The 23,958-nt window shown below is 34.3% G+C and overlaps 1 protein-coding gene across 1 annotated transcript in view; it reads right to left on the bottom strand.

Moving 5' to 3' along the window:
* The window catches only part of ATRNL1 (attractin like 1), a 707,592-nt gene that overhangs the window by 348,845 nt on the left and 334,789 nt on the right, over positions 1–23,958 (bottom strand). Inside the window, exon 26 of the mRNA XM_082611125.1 lies at positions 16,791–16,869. Coding sequence (XP_082467251.1) covers positions 16,791–16,869 — 79 coding nt within the window. The remainder of the gene's footprint in view (positions 1–16,790; positions 16,870–23,958) is intronic.

Here is a 23,958-nt window from a genome sequence, read left to right as displayed (position 1 = left end):
CCCATTTGGAATTTATACTGTAGTTATACCTTCAACACATAAAAAGTAATCTATATACAAAGTTTCAAGGACTAAATAAAAGCAAGTGTTATTTATAGGGTCTAAACAACCTAGGGTACAATCATTCTATGAAATACTATATACCTGTAAAAAAAAAAGGAATAAAGAAGTTCTGAAATGCAAAGATATTCAAGTTATATAGTTAAATGACAAAAGTTATGTGTAGCAGAGGATACAAACTACATTTCTTCATTCTAAGGTGTGAATTTTTTCACATTTTAATACTTCTGACATTGTAACGCACTTTATAATCAATATCATGTCACAGTTTAATTGCCAGCATTTTTTTCTCAGTGATACATAAAAATGCGCATCATACTGCATGATGTCTCAGGTTTGAGGAAATACAGAACTATATTATTTTGTGTAAGAAATGAGGCAAAAAAATTACATATTTGCATATGTTGATATCTGTATTAAAAAACTTGGAAGGACACATAAACAATTCTCTATGGGAGCATGGGCTGAAGGGGTGGACAAAGTTATAGTTAGATATGAAACTTCTCAATTTATAAATGTTTCTTTTCTTCTGATTTTTGAACTATGTGAATGTATTACTTATCTAAAAATTAAATTTTATTAAAATAAAAAAATGCACTGAAAAATCAATTTTAAAATATTGTTCAAAAGAGTCTACATTTGCTTTTTAATCACTGCATCATATTCTTCCTAAGATAACATGTGAATTTTGGCCAAACATTAAGAACCTGCTGAGAGCTTTATATTTAGAATCTAAATTCCGGCAAAAAAAAATTACGGGGTAACATCCAGTTCCTATAGACATTATCACTATGTCTTTATGGTCAATACTAACTGAAAATATTGGTACCAAAGTATTGTTGCTGTAATTTAAAATCTTTAATACTACAACAAAAAGCTAAAACAGACTTTAGTAAATGGATATCCTATCTTCAATGGATATGCTTTATTTTGTTTAATGCTCCTGTACTCAGATTATTAAGATCACTTTCAATATTAAATTTTTGACATAAAAAAAGATGAAGCCAATTAGAATTTGTTCCATTTCTTGTGAACTTCAATACTGACAAAAGACTTACCATAATATCCTTTTTCCTCTACTGAAATAACACATATCACCAAGATTTAATATCTTGCACAAAGTGTGCTGGCCACTTACTATGTATGACAATAACCTCTGCCAGACGTGATTCTATGCACCCACACTCATAAAAAGTTATTCCACTGTTATCGTTAACTGCCAGCTTTCAGCGTCAAAGTCACCTTCATTTGAAATCCAACAAACATTTATCTTAAGAAAAATAAAAAGTAATTCTAAGCACAATAATGAGGCATATTAAGTAGAGTAACAACTAGATAAAGGATGATAGTACTCAAGCTGCCACCAAATATTCCACTCATCAAGTAGCAAGACTATAAAGGTTTTATAAAGGGTAAACAAAAAGGATTCACAGACATTGTGATTGTTAACTTATTATGTATTATTCTTCTTGCAAGTGCTTCCTAGAGAATTTGTTTGGTTTTCACCATCTTAATTAAACTTACTGTTATTAAAATGCCTCCTAGTTGTTCACTAATGAGCAGATAATTTGCTAATTAGGAGATGTAAAAAATTAGTGTCTTAACAAAATAAGGAAAAAATATGTTCTTCCATTGATCTCAAATTACACCTTAACAAAGACTGAATAAGTATATGATTTTACTTTTCAATTAACAATAGACTAAAACTATCAACAGAGACATCAAAGTGAAATGAATCTTAACAATTCTTCATCTTTTAATAGACTGTTGGCATGCACAACATCCCTGACCAATTTCCCTGATACATACTTCTAATTAATATATATTTTCTTGATAAAATAGATCCATCAAACAGAATGAAGTAAGTCAGAAAGAGAAAAACAAATACCGTATGCTAACACATATATATGGAATCTAAAAAAAAATGGTTCTGAAGAACCTAGGGGCAGGACAGGAATAAACATGCAGACGTAGAGAATGGAATTGAGGACATGGGGAGGGGGAAGTGTAAGCTGGGACGAAGTGAGAGAGTGGCATGGACATATATACATTACCAAATGTAAAACAGATAGCTAGTGGGAAGCAGTCGCATAGCACAGGGAGATCAGCTCGGTGCTGTGTGACCACCTAGAGGGGTGGGATAGGGAGGGTGGGAGGGAGTCACAAGAGGGAGGGGATATGGGACTATATGTATACGTATAGCTGATTCACTTTGTTATATAGCAGAAACTAAAGCAATGTAAAGCAATTATACTCTAATAAAGATGTTAAAAAATTAAATGAAAAACAGATTTAATTAGCAAGCCCCAATTTTTAATTAATCTCTGAAACAAAATGAGATGTTTCAGTGGAAAAGAAATTACCCAAATACATCTCAAAGAATTATTAAAACAGTAGTCCATTTTACCACAATACTAAAGAAAAAAAAAGGAACAGCGGTCCAAAAAAGCACTAATTCTAATTTGTAAAAATTTAAGATTACTAAGCTATTATCCAAGGTATTAAAATTCTGGAAAATAATTATCTAGACACATAAGTTTCCAGCCAGCACAAGATTCTACTTTCAATCTTTAAAAAGCCTAAGAACTTTTCAGAGTTCTAAAATGAAATGCAACAATTGTTTACCCAATATTGAGCAGCTGCTAAACAATGTGTGTTAAGCAAATAAGATGTTCTTGACAAATACTTTTCGTGTGACCTAGCTGACAGACAGGTACACCATTTACCATGTTTTCTCCAAAAGTGGATTTCAGCTGCCAGTAATTGATGTATGGTTCACCAACTGATGTGCAATTAATTGGCTGTAAATGTGTTGATGCCCTCACTTTTGGGGCAGCCTCCATGGGTCTGTGTCAGAGCCTCTGGGCAGGATGCCTACATTCACAATAAGTCTTCCCTCTTACCTAGTGTACCTTACAAACTTATCCTTTTAATGTGTGCCTGACTTGAAATAGGCCAGGTAGCATAATATGGCAACGACAGCACTATTTCTAGTACTGTTTTTATAGTATATATGAAAAATGCAGTACTTTAAACACTTTGACAGCTTCACTTGTTTCAAATGATTGACAAAAAAACCTATAGTAGTGCATAGAGGTTACAATTTAGCTTCCTTACACATTCCATTCAGATTCCTCAAATATTCATCATAGTCTCTATAGTATCATGTAGCAACACAACTGTCCTAAAATAATAGTGCATTTTAATTAGATTTTGCATTTCAAAGCATTTTCCATATAGAAAACAATTTTATGCAACTTATATCAATACCCTAAGATAAAAGGATAGCCAAAGGTTATATGTAAATTACTAATTATCTAAAGGAAGTAAAACTGATTTACTGCTTAATTCATGTTAGCTCATCTGTTAGGCAAATTACTATTCTGAAAGTAATAATAAATTGTCCACAGCTATTTATAATGATATAATACAAAACCAGCCTAAAATAATAGTGTATTTCTCTAATTTTGATTACAAAAGTATGGGCTTCATATAGAATTGTTTAAACAATTATGTATGGTTTTTGAAAGTCAAAGATGATGTTCCAATTAAAAACCTCTCTGGAGTCCACAATGTCAGTACTTCAGGATGTAATAAGAATAAATAAGAAGTTAATATTTTTAGTGAGGCACTGTAAAAGGAACAGACTAAATAGTATCTTGCTAACCTGTATTTTATAGAAACTAATGTTATTTTACAGTAATAACTTGGAATTTTAAAGAAAAATACACTTTTATATGAGTAGAAAAATTGATAGAGAGCAATAAATAAAAAATAAAGATAGGATATTAAAAGATGAAGGCAGAGCAATTGCCCCCCGACCCCGAAAAAAGATAGTCAAAGGGAAATTTCCAATACACAAGTGATGACTTCTGGATTTTTAATTACAATCTTACATCTTTACTTAAAAATACTGACCATGTGTAGGTTTTAAATTTTTATGTTGGGATTTCCCTGGTGGCGCGGTGGTTAAGAATCCACCTGCCAATTCAGGTGACACGGGTTTGAGCCCTGGTCTGGGAAGATCTCACATGCCATGGAGCAACTAAGCCCAGACACCACAACTACTGAGCCTGCGTGCCCTAGAGCCTGGGCACTGCAGCTACTGAGCCTATGTGCTGCAACTACTGAAGCCCGTGTGCCTAGAGCCCATGTACCACAAGAGAAGCCACCACAATGAGAAGTCCACACACCGCAATGAAGGGTAGCCCCCGCTCACCGCAACTAGAGAAAGCCAGCGTGCAGCAATGAAGACCCAACGCAATCAAAAAATAATAAAAATGATAATACTAATAAATTTAGATGTTACCATACTTCAAATTATTAGCAGTTGGAGAGTCTGTGTTTCAAAATCATTGTAAGTCAATTTCCAAAGCAAGGAAACAGGGCCAAGGTAAGTAAATACAAACTGCTCTAAATGCACTAGGTAGAAGACCAGTACTTGAGTGCCATAAGTCTGTACCGCCCTTTAACACAACGCTATCGTACAAACTTATAATTGCATGATATAATGACTATACAATTATATAGTCTTTCTACACCAACAAAAAACTATTTACATAAAATTATTTTTTAAATTTAAATGCAGGAAAGATAACAGAAGTCAAATTTTCTTATTATTTTCCATTTATTCATATTTCAAAGAATTTACAATATAGACTAAAGCAGCTTGCCAGTATTTAAATTTAACTCTCTAAGATTATAATTTAGCTTTCTGTGCCTTAAATTTCTTACTGAAGTCCTTAGTAATTTTCCTTACATGATTATTATTATAAATTTCCTTACATGAGTAAGAGCAATGAGTTTTTGAGAGGTACTCCACTGGGGTGTGGTTTTAAGAATTATTTCTCAGTATCAGAAAGGGAATGTAAACAAACAATCCCTTTTAAAATTGCCTCAAAAAATAATAAAATATTTAGGAATAAAACTCACCAAGGAGGTAAAAGACATATGCTTAGAACTACAAAACATTAATAAAGGAAACTGAAGATGACTCAAAGAAATTGAAAGAATAGCCCATGCTCTTGTATTGGAGGAATTAATATTGTTAAAATGGCCGTACTACCCAAAGCAATCTACAGATTTAATGTGATCCCTATCAAAATACCCATGACATTTTTCACAGAACTAGAACAAGTAATCCTAAAATGTATATGGAACCATGAAAGACACAGAATTGCCAAAGAAATCCTGAGGAAAAAGAACAAAGCAGGAGGCACAACCCTACCAGATTTCAGATGATTCTACAAAGCTAGAGTAATCAAAACAGTATGGTATTGGCACAAAAACAGACATACAGATCAATGGAACAGAATAGAGAGCCTAGGAATAAACCCGCACACCTATGGACAATTAATCTTTGACAAAGGAGGCAAGGATATACAATGGAGAAAAGACAGACACTTCAGCAAGTGGTGTTGGGAAAGTTGGACAGCTGCATGTAAATCAATGAAGTTAGAACACACCCTCACAATGTACACAAAAGCAAACTCAAAATGACTTAAAGACTTAAATATAAGACAAGACACTATAAAAATCCTAGAAGAGAACATAGGCAAAACATTTTCTGACATAAATCATACCAATGTTTTCTTAGGTCAGTCTTCCAAGACAATAGAAATAAAAGCAAAATGAACAAATGGGACCTAATCAAGCTTATAAGATTTTGCACAGCAAGGGAAGCCATAAACAAAACGAAAAGACAACCTATGGACTGGGAGAAAATATTTGCAAATGATGTGACCAATGAGGGCTTAATTTCCAAAATATACAAACAGCTCATACAATTCAATAACAAAAAGAAAAACAACGCAACCAAAAAGGACACAGAAGACCTAAATAGACATTTTTCCAAAGAAAACATACACATGGCCAACAGGCACATGAAAAGGTGCTCATCGTTGCTAATTATTAGATAAATGCAAATCAAAACTACAATGAGGTACCACCTCACATCAGTCAGAATGACCATCATTAAAAAGTCTATGGATAATAAATGCTGGAGAAGGTGTGAAGAAAAGGGAACCTTCCTACACTGTTGGTGGGAATGTGAATTGGTTCAGCCACTATGGATAACAGTATGGAGATTCCTCAAAAAACTAAAAATAGAGTTGTCATATGATCCAGCAATTCCTCTCTTGGGCATATACCCAAACAAAACTATAATTCGAAAAGATACATGCGTATCTATGTTCACAGAAGCACCATTTACAATAGTGAAGACATGGAAACAATTTGAATGTCCATCAACAGAGGAATGGATAAAGAAGATGTGATACACACACACACACACACACACACAAACACACACACACAATGGAATACTACTCAGCCATAAAAAAGAATGAAATAATGCCATTTGCAGCAACATGGGTGGACCTAGAGATTATCATACTAAGCGAAGTAAGTGAGAAAGAGAAAGACAAATACCATATGATATCACTTATATGTGGGATCTAAAATATGACACAAATGAACACACCTCTGAAACCGAAACAGACTCACAGACATAGAGAACAGACTTGTGGTTGCCAAGGGGGATAGGGGGTTGGGGAGGGAATTATTGGGAGTTTGGGATTAGCAGATGCAAACTATTAGATATAGGATGCATAAACAACAAGGTCTTATTATACAGCACAGGGAACTACATTCAATATCCTGTGATAAACTATAATGGAAAAGAATATGAAAAAGGACATATATGTGTGTAACTGAGTCACTTTGCTGTACAGCAGAAATTAACATAACATTGTAAATCAACTATACTTCAATAAAATTTTTAAAAAGAATTATTTCTCAGAATTAATAGCTAAAATGGTATCCTGGAATTCTTCAAAAATCTCTTAGAAAGAATATTCTAAGTGCATGACTTCACAAGAGAAATAAATAGTAAAGAGAAAAAAATTAAAAATGGTCAAACTGTGATATACCACGAAAATATTAGCTTTACATTTTTGACTCCTCATTATTAGATACGTAATATTACTTTAAAAAAGTAATAATTTAGAATTATAAGAATTATTCAGAATTTTAAAGTTAAATGTTAAAATCTTCCCAACAGGTGTATATAGCATGCTATCATTAGAGTAAATAATAAAGGGAAAAAGGTATGTTCACAGTTACTTGTGTATGCATTAAATAACTTCAAAAGAATACAAAAACAAAAAACCCTGATAACACTGATTGGCTCTGGGAAGGAGAGAATTGAGTGATTAGGGAACAGGGGTGCAAATTTTGAATTTTGAAACACCGACATATCACTTATTAAAAACAGATATTAAAAAATGCAAACAAGGGAATAAAAATGATGTTTGATTTGTTAGCAATGTTGCCAATGTTTACTTCCAGTAGAGAGAACTGACTTAATATTCTCTTCCACTATTAGAATAACATTTTGTGAAATAAATTACCAAAGAAATGGAAAACATGTCTAGAAAAAAAAGGGAGGGGAAAAAAGTCATGCTTGTCCTTAGCTACTCAAGGAACAGAAACCATTTGGCCACATGAAATGAGTTTTCATGAGCTATGGGAATAAAGAATCAAGCTGTGATTGCCTGCCCTTGTTCAAAGTATTGGTTGTAATATAACCAATATATAACAGTGATTTCAGACTCAAATTAATTAATATACTACAATAGCTAACACTTTCAATATTAGAGTCATTCATGCTCTATGAATACCATGTTCATTCAATACTACTCTAATAGTGGTTTTCCTAGATATTACAATTAAAGTATATTAATCATTTCAGCGAATGACAACAAACCAAATTAGGCCATAATTATGCAGATATTTAGAGACTTTAAAAATAAATAATGCAATATACTACGTAGCAAGAATACCAGGTAATTTCTTGATAATGACAGTATGTGTCAAATGCCAATTTAGCATTATTTCCAGTACAGCTGTGACTCTTGGGGATGAGAAAGAAAAGAGAATTGCCTCTCTATAGGGGACATCAAAATCAACCAGAGGAGGCTTTTGCAAATTATACTATTTTGAAATGTCCTCTTTGATTGAGAATCCCTATTACAGAAAACCACTACCAGTGATGGAGGGTGCACAATATCTAGATGTTTCAATTTAATACTGTTTCTATGTCCCTTATAATGTGGTTGAATTATTGGGAAAATCAATTCTTCAGGATGCTGATATTAATAAAAGCATTTTTATTTTGAAATAAAAATACTAAGTACATGATTAAGATAACCATATACTGTTAGATAACTAAACTAATTTTGGACAATTAATAAGGAATGCATTACAGTAACCATGTTCAGTCATAATTTTTTAAAAAATTGCTAGAAGCAGATTTTCTAACCAACTAGAATCAGTAGAATGTATCTTAAAAGTTCACAAAGAGAAGAAATTTTAGCTCATAAAATTATACATAGTGCTTAATTATGTATTAGGCTTAAATGTATATATAGGGACTTCCCTGGTGGCGCAGTGGTTAAGAATCCGCCTGCCAATGCAGGGGACACGGGTTCAAGCCCTGGTCTGGGAAGATCCCACATGCCACGGAGCAACTAAGCCCCGTGTGCCACAACTACTGAGCCTGCGCTCTAGAGTCCGCATGCCGCAACTACTGAAGCCTGCGCACCTAGAGCCCGCACTCCGCAACAACAGAAGCCACCACAATGAGAAGCCTGCGCACTCCAACAAAGAACGGCCCGTGCTCACCACAACTAGAGAAAGCCCTCACGCAGCAATGAAGACCCCACGCAGCCAAAAAAAAAAAAAAATTAAATAAATAAGTAAATTTATAAAAATAAAAAAGTATATATAAATGCTCAAGTATTAATAGCATACAGCTAAAAAAAAAGTATGCAGTCGGGGGGTGGGGAGGACACTGTAGGAAGGAGGTAGGAGGTAGGCAGAGGGATCCTCATATACAGATGTGAAAATTATGGCATATTCTTAAATGTGACAATTCTTTTATTTTAAACAACAATTTACAAAATATGAACGACGTTAATATGGAATGCTGGTAATACTATCACCCATACACTCAGCTTTTAATGTGCCAAATCCTGGATCTGAATACAATCCTGAGAAATTCTATTTCCATCATTCCACAATAATTTATGCAATACAAAAGATCATATACCTTGAAATAATATCTTTTACTTTAAAAAACGTATTATTTCAGCAAAAGCAATGCAACTTCTGATAAGTCAAAATTCTTCTTTTACTAATCAGGTATTTAGATGTAAGAGAGAACATACTAGTCCCTAGTCATCTAGCAGGTGTAAATAAAACAAAGAATAGATTTTTAATTCTGTTTGCTTTTTACATTGACCCACATAAATGATTGTAAATGAGAAGCATCTATGTTAGACTTCAAGAGTAAGATATAATTTACTCGCTTTGCTGTACTATATTAATGAACATTCCATTTACATTACAAAGCATCAAAATTAAATAACCAGTTTAAATGTGTGTGCTTGTTTTGTTTAAGTTCAATCAACTATATGGTTGCCTTGTCTACATGATTCACTGAGGACCATCCAGTGCACAAGTGGAAGGATTAGCTTAGACTGAAGCACTGAAAGTAAATTCCTCTACAACAAGAGGCAGCAGTGTAAAGTATATTATACACTCTGCCCCAGTGAAGCAAAAAACCTCTTGAGAGTTATCTACACTTCATGCTTTAAGGTCTCTCTTCCTCCTCCTAACTTCTCTCTCTCTCCTTTTTTAACAGCTATTTTGAGATATTCATACACAATACAACTCAGCCATTTAAAGTGTAAATTAAATGGTATTTAGTATATTCACAGAGCTGTGCAACAGTCAACACAATCTAATTCAATTCTCCTCCATTTATTTATTTATTCAATAACTTGTTTATATCAGTATGGGTTCATTGATATCTATTTTATATACCCGCTTATCATAAAATATTACTTTATTTTATTGCTCAAATTGTTCCTGTTTTGATCATGGGAGCTGTCTCTGGTAGCTCTAGTATCCCTCTGACATACTCTCATCATTGTAGTGTTTGTGTGTGTGTGTGTGTGTGTGTGTTTGTGTATTTGAACAATTCTTTACATTCTGGCACTACAAGAAACTCCAAGCTCCGTTTGTGTATTTCCCGTCCCAGTCCGAGAATCGGCCAATTCTCCAAAAACCCCTGGTTCCTTTAATTGGAAAATTGTATTAGAAAGCAAGATCTGGGCACTACATACGCTTGTTGCAGACAGGACACTGATCCATCTAGTGTGAACTTTTTAAATTACTAACGCGATCTTCCTGCTTGTTACCGCTCTAACTCAGATTTTGTATTTCTTCTTGAATCAGTTTTGACAGTTTATCCCTTTCCAGGAGTTTTCCATTTCACCTAAATTATCCAGTTTGTTGGCCTACAGATGTTCATAGTGTACCCTTAGAAGCCTTTTTTTTTTTTTTTTTTTTTTTTTTTTCTTTTTGCGGTATGCGGGCCTCTCACTGTTGTGGCCTCTCCCGCCGCGGAGCACAGGCTCCGGATGCGCAGGCCCAGCGGGCATGGCTCACGGGCCCAGCCGCTCCGCGGCATGTGGGATCCTCCCAGACCGGGGCACGAACCCGTATCCCCTGCATCGGCAGGCGGACTCTCAACCACTGCGCCACCAGGGAGGCCCACTTAGAAGCCTTTTTATCTCGAGAAGATCAGTAATAATATTGCCTTTCATTCCCGATTTTAGTGATTTGAATCTTCTCTCTTTTATTCTTGGTCAGTTGTCAATTTTGTTGATCTTTGTCAATTTTGTTGATCTTTCAAAGAACCAACTTATGTTCATTGATTTTCCATGCTGTTTTTTCAGTTCTCTATTGCATTAATTTCTCCTCTAGTCTCTATTATTTCCTTCATTTTCTGCACGCTCTATGCTTGGTTTATTTCTTTCTCACACCACCCCATCCATCTAATCCTGTTATTATCTTCAATATGTACTCATAATCCAATCACTTCTTGCCATATTCACTGCCACCTCTTGATATAAGCCATCATCATCTCTTACCAGGTATGGTAATAACCTACTTACTAGTCTTCCTGTGTCTACAGGTGTCTATCTATAATCTAGTTTTACTACAGCAGCAGAATTATCAGTTTAAAAGCAGATCATTTTAGCTCAAATCACTTAACTCCTCTGTGGAAAACCCTTCAATGTTTTTCCATCTCTCTAAGAGTAGAAGTCAAAGCAGAGTTTCAGTGCTAATGGTGCATATTACAATCAATTGTGGGCTTAAAAATAGATACATCAAGCTGAGCCTCAAAGAAATTCTGATTTAGAGGTCTGATGGGGGTTGAGTAGTGGAGTGGCACTCAGGGATGTATAAATATATTTTTTAAGATCTACAGGTGATTCTAAAGGACCGGCTAGATTGAGAACCACTGTGTTAAAGTGGATATGGAGGAGGAAAAGAATCCTAGATATACAGGAGTTGCTGTTACTAATATGAATGCATAATATATTGCTAATCATTCTTTATTTTACGTATCAGCAAACTAACTGCTAACGTTTGTTGAAGTCTGGTAAGTAACAGGCAGCGGGGTATTTAGAACATATTAACTCATTTAGTACTATAAACCTTATAAAGTAGGCCCTACCATATTTTATATTCTAAGACATACTTTGTTTTCACATTTTAATATCTCTGAAGTCTGATGTGTCTTATAGTCAATAAAATTGTACAATCACTACTGGCCAGATGGCAGTTATGATATAGTTGTCATTGCCTGCACGGACACAAACTTGATTACTCTAGTCAATGGTACTATGTGAAATAAACAAAATGTTTTTTTCCTGAGTCAAAGTGATTTATGAAAAACTGGTCTATGAACAAGCTTTGGTAATACCTTGCCCAATTTATTTTGCTATTACTTTCCTTTCAATGTATATATATGTTGATATACAATAAAATCTATATCTAAGTAATTCTGTAAGAGTCCTTTGAATAGTATAAAACAAATATTCTTAGTAGCAAGAGAGCCATAGTTAATTGGCACTGTATTTTCTTTCTAAGTGGTACATCAAATGATTGATTTGTGTCATAATATTACAGAAAATGTTAAGGAAAAGTAAGTTGATACTAAGGCCATTAACTGCCAAGACAGACATTTATTTGAGCTCATTATTTAATAATGATTTTTAAAACTTCTTGCTTTTTTGACAAAGGAACATGTTTTATGGAAAGCTTTATCTAGATATTGCAATTTTGACTATTAAAAATAAAATACAGATTCTTAAATTACTAAGAAATTGTACAAGAAGTTTCATACAGTACCTAAATGAATTAATTTTAATGTTTCCACCCGAAGTAACATTTTCTTATTACTCTCTTCACTCTGTGCCCACTCTCCTCTCTCTAAATAAGTTGGGTGTATTTCTAAAGAGGTACAGTAACTTACTTTGTAAACAATGATGCATTACATTAATAATATTTAGATGAGAACCCATTTACCACAAATTTAGACTCTCAGAGACGATTTTATCATAAATTGTTGACTCATGACATTTCCTTAGTAAAGTATAACTTAATGATATTAATTCTGTTCTGTTTTTTTGTGCCCATGAAACAGAGGAGTTAATCTGTTTGCCTTAAGAAAAGTAGTTTGTCACTCAGAGCTACTATTTATGGATTTTAGTTTATTATTTTTAACTCAACTTTCAGGTTGATTATGTTAAATTCAAATTTAGGTTTTATGCTGCGTGACTGTGAAACGTGCAGGAAAATAGAGCATCATGAACACAAGATCAGTTACTCATTGGACACTGACTTATCCCAGACAATATTGTTCTTATTGATTTTTAAGCATTAGAGATGCATACTATACTATGAAGTATAAGCAAATAATGTGGTAATGATCTATATTAATATATTTTTTATTCTTTAAAGAACTGTAAAGAGAATAAAAGAAATAAGAGTTCCTGGTACAGGAAATATAATCATTCAAATACACAAACCCACTAGTAATATGAAGTTGATTAATATAACCTTACCTTTGCTTATGGGATCTATTATTGTATAGATTTTCCAGTTAGATTTTAATGGAGGCATACTACAGTTAAACCACCCAAAATGGGAATAAATGCTGTTAACTGAAAAAATTAACTTCTTACAACTATTAAGATATGCATGATATTTCCACTTATGTTCATCAAATATAAGATTAAATACCTTTATTGCAAGGAGTAATTATAAAATTTTAATGGGTTTGTGTCTTTAATACCTATTAAAAACTCATACTTTAGTTTAAACATGAAAATTATTAAGTATGACGATGCTATTTAAAAAGTCTCCTTTTAATATATACCTGGCCCTTACAAATGTTTTTGTAATGTAATGACTATTTATCTAAACTTCAAGGTGCCTTTGAATCTCAAGGTTTTCAAGACCTCTGTAACAAGCATAAGCTATAAAAATAAACTCATCCTTCTCATATTTTATAATATTTCCACTGATCAATGTCCACTTATTGTTTCCATTAATTAGCACAGCATCCCCTCCACACACATGCACACGAAACTTTCATATTTTTAATAGGGTTATCACAGAAATGGGTTTCGAGCTCCCACATGAAGAGGTAACGTTAAAATTAAGGTCCTTTATAGTTTCATTTTTGTGTTTTTAAGAGCCCCTAAATTCAAGGGGTATTATTCTAAATTAATAACATTATTAATGGGCTTCTGATATTAAAATTATAACACAAAAAATGTACGTGTGTGTTTATGAGACCCAAACCTTCAAATAGTTAAAAACAAAAAAGCAATATGTCTGGTTTAATTAACACAATATATTTTTAAAATGTCTAAAGATTATTTTCATTTTAAAACAGTCCTTATATTTAGAAAAGCAGGTAATACAATTCCTATAACAAAATTACAGAAATACCAAGAAGGAAGAATCCTTTAAATAACCTTCATGTACTGTTAAAGATAAACTGTCATTCTACTACTCATAGGGGTCCTCTGAGGTTTACAATAATTGATGTCTTAATGCTTTGGAGAAAGTAACATCTCCATATAAAGAAAAAGTATTGAGGTATTTTCCTTTGGGGAATATTAGTGTTAATCTAATAGTTAAAACTGAATAAAGAGAGATAAAAACACATTTTCACCTCATTTACATAAAGCCTGTAAATGGGATTATCATATTAGCTACAACTGTGTAGTTAAAAGTCATTGGGTCTCTAAAACCAAAATGATAATCTTTTAATAATATAAAATTATTAGCTAAATAGATGTCTGGTAGTCATCAAAATAATATCATCTTTACTTTGGGCATCAACATATGAATGGTTTCTAAGACATTTAGAAATTTGTATTTAAAAGATTTAATAAAATTAAAAATGATAAAATTCCCCATCATATATTTTAACATGATATTGTAACAAGACATGACCTCTCAACAGGACAGATTTTGTATTTTGGTAGAGGTAGCAAATTAAATGCAAATATTATTATATTCTTTAACAAAGATTCATTACCTGGAAGACTTGGAAAGAAGGACATTAAATTGAAGATTATCAAGAGGACATAGTAACATTTAGAACCACAGATTAGAACTGGCCCAGAGGTCCCTAATCTAGTTCTCCCTTCTTCCTATTTTTCCTCCATTCTCACATGTGCAACACATACTTAGATTTTGACTTCTAATCAAAAAATAAATTCATATTTGTATTTTAAAAATTAAAGTAATATCAGCTGGCCAGAGCTTCCGATAATATGCAATAAACGACATACTACACTGAGGTGATATATTAACCAAAAGCAGTTTGTCATTTTGAAAAGTGTGAAAGTTTCATAGTTAAATGAACAATTCCCATTATTTTTCTCAAATATTTAATATTTTCTAAACTTTAGTCATTACATATAAACATTCCTAGAGCTCTAGGAAACTCAAACTGAGAATAAGTTATATAGTACGACGCCTCTCTTTAGAGGAAACTGAATTCAATTAGATTGCTTACCCACCTAGTTAATGGCAGAGTTGTACATCGATGTTTTCACAATTCTATCTTTATACAGTTACATTTTATAAACTTTAGAAGTCAGATATTTAAATATTGCTAGTCATAATGAAGTGAGAACCCAGGCTCCCTGACTGAGCCTAACTTCTCTTCTAATGATAAGAGGCATAAATAGTCACTTGCTCTATTCCATTATGGAATGTTTTCATACTGCCTGACGACCACTTGTTTTTTCCTTCCTGAATCCATACTTTACCTTAATAGATTGTCTAGCATGTGTAGAAGACTGTTTAACTCCACACAGAATTCCACTTTTTGCAAAATATTTATATATTAATATTTTTAAAATTCCTTTTAAATTGGATTACATTTTATCATAGGACCATACCAAGTAAATTCTCACTGATGTTGCACTGCCCATGTATAGAAAATCAGAGAGGTGGAGAGAATTAGGATAAGTAATTTTTTTGCAGGGGAGTGGTGTCAAGTTTGCAAATATATTATAGGTAGGCACTGGATATTTGAAAATAGGAGAATAATTAAGAAGAACTCATGTCACTTACTAATTCCATAATTTGGAATATTCTGGATTGTTTTTAAATATAATCTGCTTATATGTGGAAAACAAGAAGGTAAGTAATTATATCTCTGCTATACATTGTTTCACAAAATTAAACGTATAAAAATATACTGGGAAATGCAACAGCAAATAGAATGCTAATAATACTAATATTAATAGTAATAGACAAACTTCCCTGGTGGCGCAGTGGTTAAGAATCCGTCTGCCAATGCGGGGGACACGGCTTCTAGCCCTGGTCCAGGAAGATCCCACATGTCACACAGCAACTAAGGCTGTGCACCACAACTACTGAGCCTGCACCCTAGAGCCCGCAAGCCACAACTACTGAACCCCGCGCATCACAACTACTGAAGCCTGCGCACCGCAACGAAGAGTAGCCCCCGCTCGCCGCAACTAGGGAGAGCCCGTGTGCAGCAACGAAGACCCAATGCAGCCAAAAATAAATAAATAAATTTATAAAAAATAAAAAGTAATAGAATATAATAATATTAATAAAAACAGAAACACTTTTTCATTATATGAGGTATAGAACAATAAATCTACTGCACATTTAGGATCCTCATATTATTATATTTCTTTGTTCCTTTCAATTAACTAATACATACAAAGTTAGGAAACTATATTTGTATAATATATTTACCTCATCAGCTGTTGTTCTGTAAGAGTATTACTGTTTTTATCAATTTTAAGATTATAAGGGACACAGATGATTAATTCTGATATAGAAATGTATCAAACTGAGGTATAATTCAAACATACTTGGATTATCAGATACCCATGAAAAAGATCTGATTACCAAAAAAAAGAATTCTATAAGATACAAACCAAAAATTAATATTTATTGCTCAGAATATTCTTTTAAATTATAAGTTTTAAAAATAATGTTTTTATAGTATAACTACCTAAATTAAAGAGACTGCAGGTTATTTAATCAACAAAATTAATATTGGTATCCACTATAAATTCTAACACTATTTTTAAAAAACTCTGCAACTAACCAATGCTTCTACAGATACTGATTTAAAATGACGGTGGCAAATTTTGCTCTAAAGCTTAAAAAATACTAGATTGACTTGCTCAATCTTAATAAATGAAACTGATTTGAAAACCTCTATTTGAAAGGAGGATGTCAATTAAGGAATACAGATCCATATGTTTGCTTGAATCTTTAAACAAAAGATTAAGTAATATTACTGTTACCTCTCTCCGTCGAGAAGCCCAACATGTTTGCTTGATCTTCCACACCACAGCGGCCACCAGTAATAAGGATAAAAAACAACTAGAAAATAAAACACAAATAAGTTTTGCTTAAAACACTTGCAATGTGTCATGAAATGATAAAAGAACATGTAGAGGATTTAAAAATATATAGAAATAATCACTCTGCCTTGGTAAATATTCAAGCAAAACAGATAAATTAGAAGTTTGTAAAACATTCTCAAGTAAAAGCAAAGTACACAGGTAGAAAAATTACTTATATTCTTTCATATATATTATAGTCTATCTTTCAGATTTTCTCTGTCAGAAGGAATATAACTTGATAATTCTGTTGGTTTTATACAGCAATAAATTTTAGAATTGCTATTGAGTTGTAAAATCTGGCAATTTTATAAACTTAAATATCACACATTTATTCATTTTACCTTTATTAGCAACTATCTTATATCTGAGAATATTCCTGTAGTTCTCAATTGAGATTTAGCCCTCCCGTCCATCCCCTCACTGGGACATTTGACTATGTCTAGATACATGTTTGATTATCACACTGGGAGAGAAGTGCAACTTGGATCTAGTGAGTGTAGCCAGGGATGCTGCTAAACATCCTGCAATGCACAGGACTGCCCCCAACGACAAAGAATTATTCTGTCCAAAACATCAGTTCTACAGAAGTTGAGAATCCCTTGTATATGCTAATGTTTAAATTAAGAAATAATTCAATTACAATGTATATACGTGTGGTCAATGTGTATTAGGTACCATATGCAATAGACTATGTAACAGAGGATACTTTTTTAGCAGTAATTTGAGACTGACAAATCTCAAAATAACAGATTTATGTGAATCTGGTTAACCAATCCCAACCATGCATTACTGTTTCTTTTCCCTTCCTTTGCTCTGTGGTCAAAGATTATGCTATGAAAAGACCCAGAATTGAGCAGAACAGTCCACTATAAATTCACTGGTCACTGACCACTACCAAAAACCTGGTCTTCACCCTTAACTGATAATCCTTGTACTCATCAATGGATTCACTCATAAGCAGTGTAAATGTTGACACTTTCTACTCTTGTCAAATCCTTAATATATTTTTTCTCCTTGCCTCACTTAAAGAAATCTTAGAATATCTTTCAATGATGCTGACAATGACACTGATAATTCTAGCACCCATCCACTGACTGCTGAGCACATTCCAGATACTGTGCTAGATACATCACTGATGTATCTAGCACAGTATCTGGGTTTAGTTTTATAAGATGACTTATAAAACTTATAAAACTTATAAGATGACTGGGTTTAGTTTTATAAGAACATTTCCAGAGAGGATATATTATTCTTATTTTAGAAAAGAAGAATCCAATGCTCAGAAAAGTTCAAAGTAAACTGCTTATAGTCCCACAGAGAGTTTAAGTGGTAGAGCCAAAATTCAAAACGAGTCCCATAAGCCTCAGACTCTTTCCTTCCCATCTGTTGGGAACTCTGAACTCTGAGCTTGCACACTATGTCATAACAGTTGTTTTCCATATTCCCCAGTATCAACCACTGAGGTACCTTACTGCTTTTTACATAATTATCTTTCCCTCTAGTATTTATAAACTCATTCTATTTCATCTAAATTTAAATTTTCAGAAGTGCTCAAGTCCCACATCTCCTAAAAAATAAAAAACAATAGCCCTATTTTATTAACCCTGTAGCTTCCTCTAGTTTGTTGAGCAAGTGGTCCATGTAGCCACTTCCATGTCAATTTCCTCATAACCTAGTCTTATTTAACGTCTTATAATTTGGTATCCAATTTGTATACTGATAAAAATGTTAATATTAATAATTAATGTTTATATACTATGCAACATTTTAGTGGGTACTTCCTCATCATGACTTTCTAAAAATTAAATAAACTAGTCTTTTCTATATCAACTGTCTTTTACTTCTCAGTTGACAATACGAACCATCCATCCTTTAAAACCCTTCTGCACACTTTATTTTCTTGGCTTCCTTCATCCTTCTTGACACACTATGGAGTCAATGAAAGTAGACTGCATTCCTGATTCCTTGTTTTAAATTATGGACATTCCTGAAAATTCATTCACAAGACCATGCTATTATCTATTCTTGCTCTCAGAAAAAGAGCTCAGTTATTCTCATGGCTTCAACTATGACCTCATTTGGAATCATTTCCAAATATAAGTCATTTAACCTGCCAAAATGAGAGCATCTTATCATTAGAAGAGATCAATGACATTATTTAGTTCAGACTCCCTCCCAGGAAAGAAATTCCCAGCACAACTCTGATAGTGATCCAGTTCCTAATTAAATACACATAGTAGCTTCTGCTGGCTCGTAAGTTAGTGCATTTTATTTTTAGCTAGCTCAAACTATGAAAATTTTCTGTTAAGCTGTCTTTCTAACTTTTATTAATCAGTGCTGCTTCTGTCTCTGGGTTACAATGACCCAGCCATTTCCTTCTTCTATATTCTAATACTTCTTTATATCTTTGAAGACTCTTCTTACATGATTCCTTCTAGTCCACTGGTTCTCAGTCAGGAGAGTTTTGCCCTCCAGGGACATTTGGCAGTGGCTGGAGACATTTTTGGTTGTCACCACTTGGTGGACATCAAGTGGGATGCTGGTAAATATAGTACAATATAGAGGTCAGTCCTCCTCCCCACAACAAAGATTTTCCCAGCCAACCTGCCAACAGTGCCGAAACCCTGTTCTAGTCTGAATTATTGCCATAGCAGTTACACTTCCCTTGTTATATCCAGGTTAACAATGCAACCGTTGAAATATAGTAGTGAGAACTGATACTTTATATATAGTCCAAGGATCCATTTATCTGAATTTAAGTCTTACCATAATACCTTAAGAATTTTAACAAGAGAGATAAATATCACCTCACATCTACCATGTCCAAACTGTAATCCTGAGTAACATCCATAATAAAAGTAACTAACATCTACTGAGTAATACATACCAAGCACTGTGTTATATGTTTTACATGCATTAATTCTTTCATTACCACAATCACACATGATATACTGTGTATTCTGTTATGTACTCATTTAAAAGCTGAGAAAGTTGAGGCCATGGAGAGCTTACGTAAATTGCCTAAGCTACAAAAGTCTTAACTTGCAAGTTCTCCCCTTTCTGTTGACTTCGTCTCACCATTACTTTCCAGGTAAAATGTAAAACATTCAATTTTATCATCCTTTATATTCAGTCAGACACCGTATCTTGTCAACTGTTTCTCTCACAGTGTCTGCAGTAGTAGACAACAGTACACATACCAAAATTCATTTACCTTTAATAATTAAACGTTACCTAAATACCAGAAAGTATTTTTATTTGACAATTTGTAATTCACAGTATCCTCCCCCCAAAATAGTTACATGATCAAGATTCAGTTTAGGACAGTGAAGACTTGCTAAATTTCTCCACAAGGAACTTAAATTCTTTCTGATCTAAATTTCATGACACAAGTGAAGAGTGTCACTTTTACAATGATAGAGGAAGCCAGTATAAAATTTTTCAGTTTTCACGATTTTACCTCCTTGAGAAGAGGAGATATACACTTTAGGGGTTTGTATGCTTTCTATGTAAATTCATATTAGGCTGGTAATAACAAGTAATAAAAAGAAAATATTCTTCTAATAATATACTATTATAGGAATAGATACGGGATTATACCAGCAGAGACACCGAGAGTTTAAACTAAAGGGTACAGAGAAAACAAGATGGAATGAAAGAAGGTTTTCAGGCTTCTTGGATTCTGTGGGATGGGAACATAGAGCTATTCAGTTGGAAGCAGGCTTTATCCTTTAAGAAAAGGGAAGAATGACCCAGAAGGGAATCAGAGACCTTTAGGGCTCCGGCTCCCACCACAGGCCCAGGGGGCAAGGATGGATCCTCCTCAGTTTCTAAGGGTGGAGCCTCTTGGGTTTTACAGGACCAGGATACCCCCCGCCAAGAGCCTTGGCGCCAAGGCTGCAGCGCAGTGCTGCAGCATCAGGGCCACCTTGCCAAGCTAACGTGGCAGGGCCGTAGCACAGAGCTATGGGGTAACGTTGCCACCTCAGGGGGCCTGGAGGTTGAGCACTGAGCCAAGGAGGGTTATTCTCAAATCTTTAAGTTTGATGGGATTAGCCTTCCTTGGGACCCATCGCCCCTTTCTTCCTTTACTTCTCCTCCTTTTGAAATGGGAATGTCTATTCTATGCCTATACCACCGCGGTATTTTGGAATCACATAATTTGCCTGGTTTCACAGGCTCACAACTAGAGAGGAATTTTGCCTAGGGTTAACTTGTACCCCAAGTCCTACCCATATCTGATTTAGATGATATTCAGATGAGACTTCAGACTTTAGTGTCGATTCTGGAATGAATTAAGCCTTTTGGGATTGCTGGGATGAAATAAATGTACTTTGCAAGCAATAAGGACATGATTTAGGGGGCTAGAGGCAGAATGCTACAAATGTTCCTCCAAAAGTTGTGTGTTGAAGCCCTAACCCCCAATGTGATTATACTTAGAGATAGGAACTTTTTGGATGTAACTGAAGTTAAATGAGGTCATAATGGTAGAGCCCTGAGCCAGTAGAATTAGTGTCCTCATAAGAAGAAACACCAGAGAGCTTGTGCTCTCTCCCCAAGCACTTGTACCGAGAAAAGGCCACGTGAGCACACACCAAGAAGGTGGTCATCTATAGGCCAAGAAGAAAGCTCTCACCAGAAGCCAACCATGCTGGCACTCAGATCTTAGACTTCCCAGTCTCCAAAACTGTGAGATTATAAACTTTCTGTTGTATAACTCAGTCTGTGTTAGTTGTTTATGGCAGCCTGAGCAGACTAAGACACTCCCAAAAGTCAAAAGGAAGAATAACTTCCAGGTTTGCTCTGGTCAGGGCCCTGGCTACATTTCTTTCTTTTTTCCGACATACACTCTGTTGTGCATCAGCTTTATTCTCAGGCTTGTTTTTCTCATAGATACAAAAACGAATGCCGCAGTTCCAGACTTCTATCACATACCATTATACATGCCCACTCTTCGCCAATCACTTGGCGAATTGAAGGGTATGCACTTACTGGCTTTAGCCCATCCATGAAGCTGGTGAGGGATCAATTCCTCCCAAACAGAATCCTCACTGCATAGCCACATGGAAGGAGTTAAATGAAGGCTGGGAAAGACTCCATAAAATCTACTTCTGATATCATCTATGTAAAATTCATAGAAAAACACCTAAATGAACCTCCCCAAAACTGGTAACAGATTTACAAATCTAAAGAGCACATTTAGGGGCCTCCCTGGTGGCGCAGTGGTTGAGAGTCCGCCTGCCGATGCAGGGGATACGGGTTCGTGCCCCGGTCTGGGAGGATCCCATATGCCGCGGAGCGGCTGGGCCCGTGAGCCATGGCCGCTGGGCCTGCGCATCCGGAGCCTGTGTTCCGCAACGGGAGAGGCCACAACAGTGAGAGGCCCGCATACCGCAAAAAAAAAAAAAAAAAAAAAAAATAAAGAGCACATTTGATAACTCTTCAATCTTTTCTTGAAATATTTTACAGAAACTAGAGTGCTCTAAAGCCTCCTTGGCAAAGTATTAAAAAGGCAAGCAACATATAGTAAGGAAGACCTTCCTGGTTAACTACTCCTGTTACAAATCATGGACCTGGATAAAACCTTAATCTCACAAACTTGTACCAAAAATTATAAAGGTCAATGTATACAGTGTTCTTTTCTACACTCAACTTTTATTTAAAGCATACCTTTTGAAACCATGTAGTCAGGATAAAAGTTTCAATTACAAAATTCCCCTAATATTTTTAAAGTAGTAAATGCTTTTCTTAAAAAGCTTTCCTAAAGCACTAATGCATAACACACACAGAGAAATCATAAGTATACAGCTCAATGAATTATCGCAAAGAAAATATACCCATGGAACCACCGCCCCAGTAAAGAAATAGTACTTTGCCCATCCCCTCTTCATCAGAGGTCACTAGCATAATGATTTTTAACACCATAGTGTGTTTCTGCCTATTTCTGAACTTTATACAAATGGAATCCTAAAATATTCATTCTTTTGTTTCTAGCTGCTTTTGTTCAAAACTATGTTAGTGAATGCCATCCATATTGTTCTTTTAGGATTAGTTTGTTCTTTTCATTGCCCCATATTCTATTATTTTTAGGTATTTGGGTTATTCCAAGGTTTTGGCTATTTAAAACACACTGCTATAAATATGTTTAACATGACCTTTGATGGAATGGAATTGTTGGATCACAGAGTATGGGTAAGCTCAACTTTAGAATACAGTCAAATTGTTTTCAAAGTTGTTGCACCAACTTCTAGACCACCAGAAGTGTCTGGAGTTCCACATCCACTCCAACATTTGATATCATCTATCTTGTTCTTTTTAGCCACTATAATGGGTGAATAGTAAATAGTATTATATTGTGGTTTTAATTTGCATTCCCTGATAAAAATTAAATGGAGCACATTTTTATATTTTGTTAGCCACTTATCCTTTTTTGTGAAGTGCTTATTCAAGTGTCTTGTCATTTTGGGGGCGGGGAGTTGAGTTGTAAGACTGCTTTTTATTGATTTATATGAGTTATATATTGTGACCATAAGGCCTTTATCCTTTATATAAGTTGTGAATATTTTATACTACTGCATGGCTTGACTTTTCACAATGTTAATGACATCTTCTGACAACAAAAATTGTTAGTTTTACTGTAGTCTAATTTTATTGAAGTGCTTTGTGTGTCTGTTTAAGAAATTTGCCCAGTTCTAAAGATGTGAAGAAGAATTCTCATATTACCTTCTAGATGATACTTCATTGTTTTTCCTTTTCTCCTGGTATTTATTTTTATGATTAGTATGAGATAGGAGTCAAATGTTACTTTTCTCCACATGGATGGTTAACAGATCCAACACCCGATAAAGTTTTTCTTAAAGCTATAAATAAATATTGACAGACAGTCCTTGACTTGCTAACCAAGCTGAAGAATGGTGCACTTCCATCACAGCCCTTTCTGCTGTATCAAATTCACAGAGGGACTGAGGTCTTATTTGTATCTTATAGAAAATGTCGATATTCTCTATAGAGATATTTTACTTTAGACATCTGTAGGCTGTGCTCACAATGTACCCAAAGCTTTTTC

This window comes from Mesoplodon mirus, assembly GCF_964341445.2.
Source record: "Mesoplodon mirus genome assembly, chromosome: 2".
NCBI lineage: Eukaryota > Metazoa > Chordata > Mammalia > Artiodactyla > Ziphiidae > Mesoplodon > Mesoplodon mirus.
Note: the sequence above shows the minus strand (reverse complement) of the source record. Positions and strands in the feature narration are given on the sequence as shown.